This window comes from Platichthys flesus, chromosome 1, assembly GCF_949316205.1.
Source record: "Platichthys flesus chromosome 1, fPlaFle2.1, whole genome shotgun sequence".
Classification (NCBI taxonomy): Eukaryota; Metazoa; Chordata; class Actinopteri; order Pleuronectiformes; family Pleuronectidae; genus Platichthys; species Platichthys flesus.
This window is the reverse complement of record NC_084945.1, coordinates 2414483-2427335: the sequence shown is the minus strand read 5'-3', so window position 1 is coordinate 2427335 and position 12853 is coordinate 2414483. Positions and strand designations below refer to the sequence as shown.

Genomic DNA, 12853 nt, shown 5'->3' with positions numbered 1-12853 from the left:
CGAGCTGCAGAATCAGAAGGTCCTGATGGAGATGGAACTGATTCAATGGTTTGTGAGCTGCCATTTTGAGGCCTGCAATTTGACCTTCTGTACAGCGCCATCTTGTTTTTAATAAACCAGAAGACGCCACATTTAGAGGATCAGGGGGTGGAGCCTGACAGCTGTCAATCACATGGTATCTACGCCCTCAATACGTCCGGTGCTTTATGGTCTAATTGACTCATTATTCACAAAATGAACACCATCTGTGTTGAAGAAGACTTGAAACCAGAGATTGAGACATGAACTCATCTGGAAATGTTTAGTTGAGTCATTTTCTCAGAGACTTCTATAGAAACAGCCAGTAGAGTCGCCCCCTGCTGGTCATTAAAGAGAACACAGGTTTCAGGCACATACGCATTGGCTTCGCTGAAACTCCCTCAGGCTTCAAACAGGCTTTAGTTTCCCTGTGACCCCCAACACAAGGTTTTTAAAAGTCATGCACCAACTTTTTAACGATTCATCGTGATCCAAATCGATGCTTCAGATAACATGCTTTCAAAACTGCACCGAGAGCCTAATTAGCTGTCAAAGCAACATTGATCTTTTATTGCCTCCATGTATTTGGCACAGATCTATTCCTTTAGTCTACACTTCTTTAATCATGATATAAACAATGACTCTACAACCTTTGGAACATGTTTGCGTGTGTCTCCTCGGCACCGTACGATAAAAGGTTGGTCTGATCTGAAGCGGAGCAGTGACCTGACTGTGCAGTGAGCTGCTTGTAAGGAATGAGAAGCAGTGAGGGGCCGGGGGCCACACTGTCATGGTGAGAGAACAACACATCTGTCAAAATACTGATGGAGCCTCAGAGGAAAACAAGCGTCTGACAGCTGCTGCCTCTGGTGCGGCTTTGGGGGGGGAATGTTATCAGGATACACACCGGTGGACATTTTTATTCCACAACAAAAAAAATCATTGAGGAACTGAAAGGGCAGTATCGTGTCCCGTCGAGCTGTTGTTGAACAAAGGATTCTGAGTCCGGTGTGAAGAGACCAGTGAAGAGACCAGTAAAGAGACCAGTGAAGAGACCAGTGTAGAGACCAGTTAAAGCTGAGACTGGTAGCAACCATCAACTGCGATCAAAGACGAACGACACCTCTCCACTTCCTCCCTTTCAGCTAAAATGAAGCCAAAATATTCCAACCCTGCCCTCTTGTGCTCAACGGATGTAATATACAGGTTTATATGAGCATCAGTCCAGAGGCTGTTCATGTTGTTACACCAGGACTAAATTCTCACATCCTTTTTGAGATCTTGAGAAATCCTCTTCTTGAGATTTAGGGAACTTCCTGGAGCTGTTTTTTTAGATTTAGATACTAAATCATGTTTCTGAAGCTCACGTTGATGTTTCAAAGTCATATATACAGTTTTTAAACAAAAATAAAAATAGAAAAAGCTATGTATATATCAACTGATGTGAGGCATGACAAAAATAAGGCAAGGCTCTGATTATGAAGATGAAGTTTTGAAGCTAACTAACACACACACACAGACACACACACAAACACACACAGACACACAAAGCAGCACTTGTCCATCTTTCTGTGGCGACCACTGAGGCCTTCTGTCTGCACCTCAGCAGAGTTTTGGGAAAAGGGGAAATTGGCGCTGACTTAAATAATTCACTGTAAATGTGAAAATCCTGCAAAAACCAGATCAAGAAATGACTAAACTAAAGTGTCGACTAAATTACGTCACTGACTGAACATTTTTATTTTCCAAGGTTTACAAATAATCCTCAACTCATTTTTCAAATATTATATTCCACACAAAATGCCAGGACGACAGTTTTGCTTATCGAGTCTGATGAAGTCAAGATAACAATCAGAAGTCTGAGATCAAATCATCTCGCAATTCATGAAGGTTCAGAATGTCAAAACAAAACAAGAGAGAATAAAAGATAATTTCCATGTCAGAAATGTGCATCTGGAGCACCAGGAATATGGTGAGGCATCATAATCAAGGTTTTCTCTACTGTGCTATGATATACATCATAACTGCAGATGAAAGGCTGTTGAACCCAACTTTCCTCTTGTGATTTAATCTTACCCCTGAGCTGAACTCACCGCGGCCGCAGCCAGAATCATTGTCGGATCTGAAAGTTGGCGAGTCTCGGACCCGCTCGGCCAGACGCAAATCAAACGCATCTGAGAACCGTCGCTGGGCTCCGACGTGTCTGGAGTTATCGATGGGCCTGAATCCTCAGACTTAACTCTGCTCGCTCGACAGGATAATTGAGTCGGGCTTCGAAGAGGCCGGGCGGTCGTGAGATCAGTGTTAAGATCAGGTGAAGCGTCGCAGCCTGAACGTGACTCACTCACTGATGGACCGCTCAGACTTTTGGACCCTTTTGGAGTTTGGGCTTTAAAGCATAACCCAGAAGTCCTGGTGAGTCAGAACCAACGGCAGCTTCAGCTTCACACCACAGATACAAGGACCCGGACAACACTCATAAAAACGTTGTCAGCATTTTCACTTCACAGGATTCCGGTTCCTTGTTTTCTCTCTGTACTGTAACAACAACTTGGGTGAAGTTGTTCTCAAACCTGAAATACAACAATAAACCTCAAAGAACTAGACCCTGACAGATTTATCACTGGTGTAAGATGGTGGATATCTGGGCCAAGACTCCTCTAGTCTGACCAGTTCCACTCATCACACCAACAGGTCTCCACAGCGAACACAAACCTCCATTAAAACCCATCTGCTTATGAATGTAGATAAATTTAAAAGCTGACTGCCGATGCATTTTGAAACCAAACTGGTGAAACTATTAAGACTTCTGGCCCCAAAATCCTGTCCCTTTGTCCACATAGGCTGCTGTAATAGGAACATGGAGATCTGTCCGTCCTGAATATGGATTCATACTTTAAAAAACAAAATCAGAAGGAAAAAGGGTATAAAAACGTAATAAACGGACGTCAGGAGGGGTCTCTCAAAGAGTCAATCAGAGACGTGTTGCTCCCTAATGTCGGTATCAGTATTGGGCCACAAAAAGTAAATAAATCCATATCGGTTGGAACAGTGTCTCCTGAGGTCTGTGCCACAGTCCCCTTGAGGACAAATGGCTTAAATGTACATTATTTATAATGCTTCACTATATCAACCACCATTTTCTTATTACATTCTCAAACGCACCAAAATGGAAGAATAAACATCACTCATCACATTTCAAAGTGCAGTTACAGCCCCGCCGCGTGATGACAGCTCACCGTTGTCACTTTTCCAGCACAAACAAGGTTCTGGCACCAGACCGACACAGACACACACCGAGTGTAAGTTACGCTCGGAGCCGTTTGACCCGATGAAGATCCAGCTGGGATCCGAACATTTTCGTATCTTTTGAATAAACTTTGGGGCCTGGAATCAGTTTCCAGGCTTTAGTTTCTGCACTGACGCTGCTTTCAAATAACAAGAAATGTGATTCATTGTTCACTTTGTGCGTCGGACAACAGGCCCGTCTTTTATCAGCCGAATCCCACTGATCAGCGGTGACACAGACAAGCAGGGATTCACTTTTGTTTTCATCACTCTTGTTTTTTCATCCCTGTCGACACAGTGAAGGAATGAAAAACACAAAATGGTATTAAACTCAACCGATGGCGTCGCAGCCAGGAAGTACAGGAGACACAGCTGCTCTCTGCAGTGTTGTGTCTTCTCCAGGAGCCATTTAAATATCCTGACTAAAATAAAGCTTGTTGATGTTTCCTTGTCAGTTTGGAGGCGTCACATGTTATTCTGAACAGCTGTTATATGTAATATATTGTGGTTTAATTATGGTTTAATATTAAGAAACGGTGTTACCTCCCAAGGCGTGCTCTGTCATACTCAGACACAGAGACTCAAGGCGATTGTTGATGTCTGGTTCTGTCACAGGCAACTGAAGATCTACAGGAGAAGAAAACAAACATCAGGATCAGTCATTACAAATAAACACGGATGATTCAGGTTCAGAATGCTTTTCTAGTCAAAGTATTATTAGAATTCAAAGAGGCCCTTTAATTCAAGTTAAAGCCATGATGATGTTTTTCTCCTTTCAATAAATCATCATCAATGAGCCGGAAAAGAACAAAAAAAATAATATCAAAACAACCAGCATGGCGTCGTCCACTCGACCAGAGCACGGCCTCGATAATCAGATTATATAACCGTGTTGACTCCAGCACGGGGACGCTGTGCCGCTGCCACACAGACATGCTGTCTTCACTCCTTTGTGTCTGTAAAGGGTTGAGACTGGAGCTTCGCTTTGTGCTGCATGAAATATAACGATTAAAACGACGTCACCAGAATCAGATCAAACTTTTTAACACCAATAAAAAACAACACAACCGATGTGTAATGGCTCAGAATACACAGAACAGTGATAAGTGACTAATGAGAGTTTAATACCATCACATAGAAAGTGAAACCAGTCTAATGAGGCACTCCTCCCCAACACAAACTACCCATATGGAGCCTTCTTATATTTGCCATTAATTTCTAATATAACAGAGGTAATAGTAATATAACAGAGGATGCACATATCACATATCTACGGAACTGATTTAAGTAAAAATGATTAAACTTGTTAAATGAAACAAGCAGTCTAAAGGCGTCTCCTGGGTTTGTTCTAGTGTCTCTCATGAGGTTCTCCTCCCGAGTCTCCTCACGCCTCTCCTCCCTGCAGCAGCTCCTTCTGCTGCCTGTTAAACCTGAGTGTTAATCAGCTGCACCGACGCCCCCCCTGGTGCAGGTGGAGGTTCTCTCTGAGCCACCTCCACCTCCAGGCCCACAACAACATGCATTCAACTCCGTGCTAGTTGGCTTTCTTGGCTTCAGCTGTGAGCAGGGTGGGGGGGCTGTTTGGCAGGTGGGTAGTGGCTGGAGGGATGTGTGTGTGTGTGTCTCTGTCTGTGTGTGTGTGTGTGTGTGTTATATTTGGTGAAGCCTAGCAACCCCTTGGAGCCATGAAGTCCTGAGCTGAGTCTTCAATACACGCTGGGCAGTGACAATCCCTTGTGGCCGGAGAGAAAAGCTGAGTTAGGCTCAGAGGTCCACACCAAGCTATTTATAGACTTAACTCCCCACCCACCCCCCCCCGACGCACACAGATGGAAAAGATGGACACACTTGTTCCTTCATCCCCTCATCTTTCACTTGATTAGCCATTATCCATCAGCTGGCAGAGAGAGAGAGAGAGAGAGAGAGGGAGAGAGAGAGAGGCAGAGCACACATACTGTGTATACAGTGACAGAAGGGGGGGCATGGGGGGGGGGGGAGCATGGGGCGTCTAGCTTTTCAAATCAGTTACGCTGGCCGAGAACCAGCTCCTTGATGCAGCTATGTGTGCATGACTCTGCAGAGTTGTCAAGATGGAGAGAAGTGAGAGAAAGAGGGAGGGGTGGAGAGTAGAGAGAGAGAGAGAGAGAGGGGGGGAGAGTTGAGAAAGGGAGAGAGTGTGAAAGAGAGGAAGAAGGAAAGGAAAGTGGACCGGGGAACCCCGTCCTCTCTGCACAAAGAGCCTCATTGTCCAGCGCCCTCGTCTTTCCTCCGTCGGTCTCTTCCTCTCTCACACCCTCGCTCCATGTCCCCTCGTTACTCTCTGCCGCTTTTAGATTCGTTTTTCCTCTTCCTCGTTCTAAAGAGAGACACTTCTGGTGTGTGTGTGTGTGTGTGTGTGTGTGTGTGTGTGTGTGTGTCTGTGTGCAGAGGGAGTCCTCCTTGTCCTACTCCTGTGTCCACTGTTTGTGGGACAAACTCCACTCTGCAGAGGTGACTACAGGTCACTCCACCTTTCACTGATGTTTACATGAGCCTGTGTGGACAGTGTGAGTGAGGCTGTCAGGGCAACACCAGACGGGGGGGCTCAAGTACATATCAGCTCAAGTAGGAAATACTCTTTAAAAGTCATCAGGAATTTAAACAAGAAGATCCCCAATAACCATGAGCACTTAAAATACATGAACACTGTCAAAGCGTACGAGCCACAGACTGAGAGTGAAACAAACAATCCACTTTTCTCCTGCTGGGGTTTCACCTCGATAACAAGTTTCCAACAAATATCCACGGGAGGTGTTTGGTTAAAATTAAAAACTGCCTTGTATGCACATAGGCCACTGTTGTGAGTTCCTCTTGCAGATATAATTACAAAGGGAAACCGTATTCTGTTCATATTCTGGAACATCCTTTTAATCAGTGTTATAACTTGAAATGTCGGAAAACAAGACGCTCAGACTGTCCATCGCTGCAGCTCCTCTTTTCAGCCTCTGTCTCAAACACTTGGTATTTAGTAAACATGGAGACGGGCTCCCTTGACCACAGACTTTTTAACTTCGCTAAACTTTACAATCACCAACACACTATGTAACACTCTATAACTCCTTTAAGGGTTATAAACAAACCACCATATAGAGATTCTATAAATAGTCTATAAATACGTGTTCAGTCTGTGATATCACTGTGAATGTGTATTTCCGGCGTTTCTCACCAGCTTGTTGGAACATGACCATGGTTTGTGGCGTGGTGTGAACCGGCAGGGAGCGGGTCCTCTGCACAGAGCTGTGGGTCCGGCTCGGCATGCTGTTACTTCCTCCGGGGTTGGCAAACCACAGACCCTGAGGAAGAGAATTAAAAACAAATCATGAAATCAGCTTCTTGAACACGTCGACACCTTATTCCGCTCATCAAGGATATGACACTCTGCTCAATAAACTCACAAGACAGATTAAATATATAGTTTAAATTATTATATAGAGACAGACCTTTGAATGACCTTAGTGAAGAATAAATTCTGACATGTAAAATTGGAAAAACCAAGTTCCTCTCATAAAACACGAACACAGATAATATATGGACAAAACGGCTGCTCCCCAAAAGTGAAGCCAGACCCTCTTGATCGCCCCCTGGTGACGGGCTGCAGTGTGGATCATAAACTCTGCCTTCATGTTAGAAGACGGTACATGGACTAAAATAAAAGGTTGCAACTCTGTGCACCACAATTCCTTTTCTCAACGCTATGTTCATTTCACGTAGTTCTCATCCCACTGATGTTTGTTCAAACGTCCGTGCTTCCGTAAAGTTCGGTTTGAAGTTATTGTGTATTTGATGCTGTAAAAATGGGATGAAACATCTGAGGCTGATACCGTGAGTCCACACCACGACCATGACTGCACAGTCTGCATCTCCAAATGACGTCACCACCACTAGAGGGCAGCGCCTGTGGCTTCAACAGGAGGAAGTGGAGGTGCGTCCACTTGTATTTACAGTACCGTGCATGTGATCTACAAACTTGCCGATCACTCACTGTTCAAACTTTACCTGATCTAAATGTTTGATCGAGCCCCCCCCCCCCCCCCCCCCCCCCCACGCTCCTGTCTGGATGTCTGGTCCACACCTAATGACGGTCTCAGACGCTCACCACATGAATTCCTCACTGTAACCTGCCTATTATACCCCCAACGCCATTACCACATCCCCCTCCCCTGTTCCCTCTCCTTGCGTGCAGCCCCCCCCCCCCTCGCAGCTCTCCAGTGCCGTGGGCCAGGGAAAAACAGGAAATGCCTGTGCACTGTTCTCACTGCCTCTGACTAGCTCACTCTCTCTCTCTCTCTCACTCTCATACATTCACATATGAACTCTCTCTCTCTCGCTCTCATGGCCCCTCCTCTTCCAACACCACCTCTCCCAAACTATGACTCACATATTTCCCTCCCTCACTACACATCCACACTCCAGTCCCACACAAGAAGGTCCAGCCTGATGAGCAGGAACTGAGGTATTTCCTCCCATTGTAAATGATGAGAAAGATATAGAGAGAGGGAGGGAGAGGGAGAGAGAGATAGAGAGAGAGAGAGAGAGAGACAGGGGGTAAGAGAGGTTGACTATGAACTGGGTCAGCGCAGACCAGAGTGTGCCAGGATGGAACTGAAACGGCTCCACAGCTCCTCCTGTTTCAGCGGCACTGACGCAGGGCCTCTGGTATGTGGGGTGACCTGCCTTCGAGTTCCATCCACCTCGCTTCATTCGCCAAACACCACCGCTGCTGCTGCTCCTCTTCCTCACCCCACATTTTTTTGCAATGGAACAAAAAGCCTTTTTCAGGAAGTGTACGTGCTGAAGAAGGAATTCTGCTGCCCAGGTTATTGTCAACATCCTGGAATGTTTTATTTACACACATTTCCAAAATGTTCCTCTGTAGAGTCACGAACGTCAGCGTTTCAGTCCAGACACACAAATGATAACACCACGAATTCAGCTCTGGGTTTCCTGTCCTGGAGGACAAGTCTTCTGAACCATACAATACAGATTTGAAGGGTTTAGTCCTTAATAGTCAATTGATTGATTGATTTTTCTTGAGCAGTTTATATTAGGTTATAAAATAAACTGTGATACAAAACTCATGAGAAACAAAAGGCTGCCTATATTTGTGTGACATCTACTAAAATATGTAAAGTAAAAAAGGGTCAGACGCTTCTGACACACGCGACAAAAATGAAACATTAAAAAACATAAGAAAGCAAATATCTCCTGGTGTGACGGTGGTGTCACACACGTAGAAAACACAGACCAAAGATGCCACTTCTATGTCACTTCCTGTCTCCGCCTGCTACACCTCTGAATAATGAGGAGGATTTGTTTGCTTCTGTGCAAAGAAACGTCTGCTGCGTTGTTCATGTGTGAAAGGAAAACTCCTGTTAAACTCTGTAGGCAACTCTCTGGGTTTTACCTGCAGGTCAGGTCTGAAAACAGAACATGAACATGAACTTCCTTAGTTCCCTAAATTACAACGTGGAATCAAAAGTAACCAGAACAAACGTCAACAACGCAGCTTGGTTCAGACTTTCCTGATCTCCCTGTTTCTTTGCTCTCATCCCGCTGCTCGGACTCACCTGTCTCCCCTGCTTGGGACCGGTCGGCGTGCTGCTGGCGCTGCGAGGTGTGGGTCCCAGCAGCCCCCCGCTTCCCAGCAGGCCCAGCCTGGCACCCGGCAAACTCCTGGAGGGCATCTGGAACTGGCGAAGGCTCCTCCTGACCGACACGCTGCCCCCGACACAGCCAGCGGTGGGGAGGGAGTTCGACTGACCGAAACGGCTGCAGCAGAAAAAAAAGATGAAGGTTGATTACTGTGATTGTCCAGGGATTCGAACCGACAACATGTTCTCATGTGCACAGAAATGACAGAGGCACAATTTATTATAGTGTTTTTAGATCGTTTTTGCTGTTATGAGAGCGGCTTCTTTATTCTGATTATTTAATCAGGGCAAAAAAAAAACAACCACAGGAAAGAGTTTGTCTGAAAACTATTGAATAAATCTTACAAAACCACATTATTCATTATAATAATATTTTCTGTGTATGTAACATATGCACTAACCATTCCCTTTGCAGTTGTTTGTATTTGTACAGAGGAATGTTCACAGTAACCTTTTTGAAATGCTGGTCCAAACTAAAGGCTCTTTAAATACATATCTTATAACCTAACATTATACATACAGAACAGACAACATTTATATATAATGATAAAATAAAAGCTCCAGATAATCTAACAGATTACTGATCCCTCTTTAAAAAAACGGATTCCTTGAGTTAAACACAATCTCAGTCACGATCTATTTTCAGCTTCGTGAGAAAGAATTTCCACATCGATCCTCGTTAGCATCTTAAAACCTGGTTGTTTTATTTCAGTTAGTCTTTGATTTCCATTTATTTTCAATCACAGACAACAGAACAGGTAAATTCCAGTATACGACTGTGTCTGTACCTTCTCTGCGGTCGGTACCCTGCTATGTCGAGGAGGGTTTTCCTGGGAATGGACCGGAACAGCCGCTGGACCTGTTGCTTCCATGACAACAGCCTCTTCTTCTGCGTCTCGGTGAAGGACTGAGGAGAGGGGACGGAGGGAACAGAGAGAGGGGACGGAGGGAACAGGGAGAGGGGACGGAGGGAACAGAGAGGGGACGGAGGGAACAGAGAGAGGATGGAGGGAACAGAGAGGGGACGGAGGGAACAGAGAGGGGACGGAGGGAACAGAGAGGGGACGGAGGGAACAGAGAGGGGACGGAGGGAACAGAGAGGGGACGGAGGGAACAGGGAGAGGGGACGGAGGGAACAGGGAGAGGGGACGGAGGGAACAGGGAGAGGGGACGGAGGGAACAGAGAGGGGACGGAGGGAACAGGGAGAGGGGACGGAGGGAACAGGGAGAGGGGACGGAGGGAACAGAGAGGGGACGGAGGGAACAGGGAGAGGGGACGGAGGGAACAGGGAGAGGGGACGGAGGGAACAGGGAGAGGATGGAGGGAACAGAGAGGGGACGGAGGGAACAGAGAGGGGACGGAGGGAACAGGGAGGGGACGGAGGGAACAGAGAGGGGACGGAGGGAACAGAGAGGGGACGGAGGGAACAGGGAGAGGGGACGGAGGGAACAGGGAGAGGGGACGGAGGGAACAGGGAGAGGGGACGGAGGGAACAGGGAGAGGGGACGGAGGGAACAGAGAGGGGACGGAGGGAACAGGGAGAGGATGGAGGGAACAGAGAGGGGACGGAGGGAACAGGGAGGGGACGGAGGGAACAGAGAGGGGACGGAGGGAACAGGGAGGGGACGGAGGGAACAGAGAGGGGACGGAGGGAACAGGGAGAGGGGACAGAGGGAACAGGGAGAGGGGACGGAGGGAACAGAGAGGGGACGGAGGGAACAGAGAGGGGACGGAGGGAACAGGGAGAGGGGACAGAGGGAACAGGGAGAGGGGACGGAGGGAACAGAGAGGGGACGGAGGGAACAGAGAGGGGACGGAGGGAACAGAGAGAGGGGACGGAGGGAACAGGGAGAGGGGACGGAGGGAACAGAGAGGGGACGGAGGGAACAGAGAGAGGATGGAGGGAACAGAGAGGGGACGGAGGGAACAGAGAGGGGACGGAGGGAACAGAGAGGGGACGGAGGGAACAGAGAGGGGACGGAGGGAACAGAGAGGGGACGGAGGGAACAGGGAGAGGGGACGGAGGGAACAGGGAGAGGGGACGGAGGGAACAGGGAGAGGGGACGGAGGGAACAGAGAGGGGACGGAGGGAACAGGGAGAGGGGACGGAGGGAACAGGGAGAGGGGACGGAGGGAACAGAGAGGGGACGGAGGGAACAGGGAGAGGGGACGGAGGGAACAGGGAGAGGGGACGGAGGGAACAGGGAGAGGATGGAGGGAACAGAGAGGGGACGGAGGGAACAGAGAGGGGACGGAGGGAACAGGGAGGGGACGGAGGGAACAGAGAGGGGACGGAGGGAACAGAGAGGGGACGGAGGGAACAGGGAGAGGGGACGGAGGGAACAGGGAGAGGGGACGGAGGGAACAGGGAGAGGGGACGGAGGGAACAGGGAGAGGGGACGGAGGGAACAGAGAGGGGACGGAGGGAACAGGGAGAGGATGGAGGGAACAGAGAGGGGACGGAGGGAACAGGGAGGGGACGGAGGGAACAGAGAGGGGACGGAGGGAACAGGGAGGGGACGGAGGGAACAGAGAGGGGACGGAGGGAACAGGGAGAGGGGACAGAGGGAACAGGGAGAGGGGACGGAGGGAACAGAGAGGGGACGGAGGGAACAGAGAGGGGACGGAGGGAACAGGGAGAGGGGACAGAGGGAACAGGGAGAGGGGACGGAGGGAACAGAGAGGGGACGGAGGGAACAGAGAGGGGACGGAGGGAACAGGGAGAGGGGACAGAGGGAACAGGGAGAGGGGACAGAGGGAACAGGGAGAGGAAGGAGGGAACAGAGAGGGGACGGAGGGAACAGGGAGAGGGGACAGAGGGAACGGGGAGGGGACAGAGGGAACAGGGAGAGGGGAGGGAGGGAACAAAGAGGGGACGGAGGGAACAGGGAGAGGGGACAGAGGGAACGGGGAGGGGACAGAGGGAACAGGGAGAGGGGAGGGAGGGAACAAAGAGGGGACGGAGGGAACAGGGAGAGGATGGAGGGAACAGAGAGAATACGGAGGGAACAGAGAGAGGATGGAGGGAACAGGGAGAGGGGACGGAGGGAACAGGGAGAGGGGACAGAGGGAACAGAGAGGGGAAGGAGGGAACAGGGAGAGGGGACAGAGGGAACGGGGAGGGGACAGAGGGAACAGGGAGAGGGGAGGGAGGGAACAAAGAGAGGATGGAGGGAACAGGGAGGGGACGGAGGAAACAGAGAGGGGACGGAGGGAACAGGGAGGGGACAGAGGGAACAGGGAGAGGGGACGGAGGGAACAAAGAGAGGATGGAGGGAACAGGGAGGGGACGGAGGGAACAGAGAGGGGACGGAGGGAACAGGGAGAGGGGACAGAGGGAACAGAGAGGGGAAGGAGGGAACAGAGAGAGGATGGAGGGAACAGGGAGGGGACGGAGGGAACAGAGAGGGAATGAAGCGTGAGCGATGGACGGCAGGTCTCAGGGTTTTCAGAACAAATGACACATTCAACTAAAACTCTGATTCACACAAGAATCTAATCTACAGCATTTTACTGCTCATTAATAAAACAGCGTAATGATATTTATCTCACACACAGATATTCACATGTGTATTCTTATGTATTTAAGATTGAACATAATCTCTAACAGTTCTTTTCTTTCTCTCCCTTCTCTTTTCCCACGTCGGGCCAAAGTGGAAGTGAAACATTAAAAGATGATTTTAATCTTCAGCATATTGACAGCCATGTTGTTTTTAAAACATGCTTTATTCATGTGTGTACCTCGTGGAGAAGGCACTTGTCAATGAGCTGCAGGTAGGAGCTGATGTTGTCCTCGTCCGACCTCGACACCAGTAGCTGGGTACAAACTGGAAACAGAAGAAGTGATATCAATAAA

At 48.6% G+C, this 12853-nt stretch overlaps 1 protein-coding gene across 2 annotated transcripts in view; it reads right to left on the bottom strand.

The window, feature by feature from the left end:
• The window catches only part of samd4a (sterile alpha motif domain containing 4A), a 50813-nt gene that overhangs the window by 5387 nt on the left and 32573 nt on the right, over nucleotides 1-12853 (bottom strand). For both annotated transcript variants that reach the window (XM_062391968.1, XM_062391976.1), the window contains 5 exons: nucleotides 12739-12824; nucleotides 9785-9903; nucleotides 8913-9114; nucleotides 6512-6638; nucleotides 3850-3933 (listed from right to left, as the gene is read on the bottom strand). In XM_062391968.1, the coding sequence (XP_062247952.1) occupies nucleotides 3850-3933; nucleotides 6512-6638; nucleotides 8913-9114; nucleotides 9785-9903; nucleotides 12739-12824 (618 nt within the window). The remainder of the gene's footprint in view (nucleotides 1-3849; nucleotides 3934-6511; nucleotides 6639-8912; nucleotides 9115-9784; nucleotides 9904-12738; nucleotides 12825-12853) is intronic.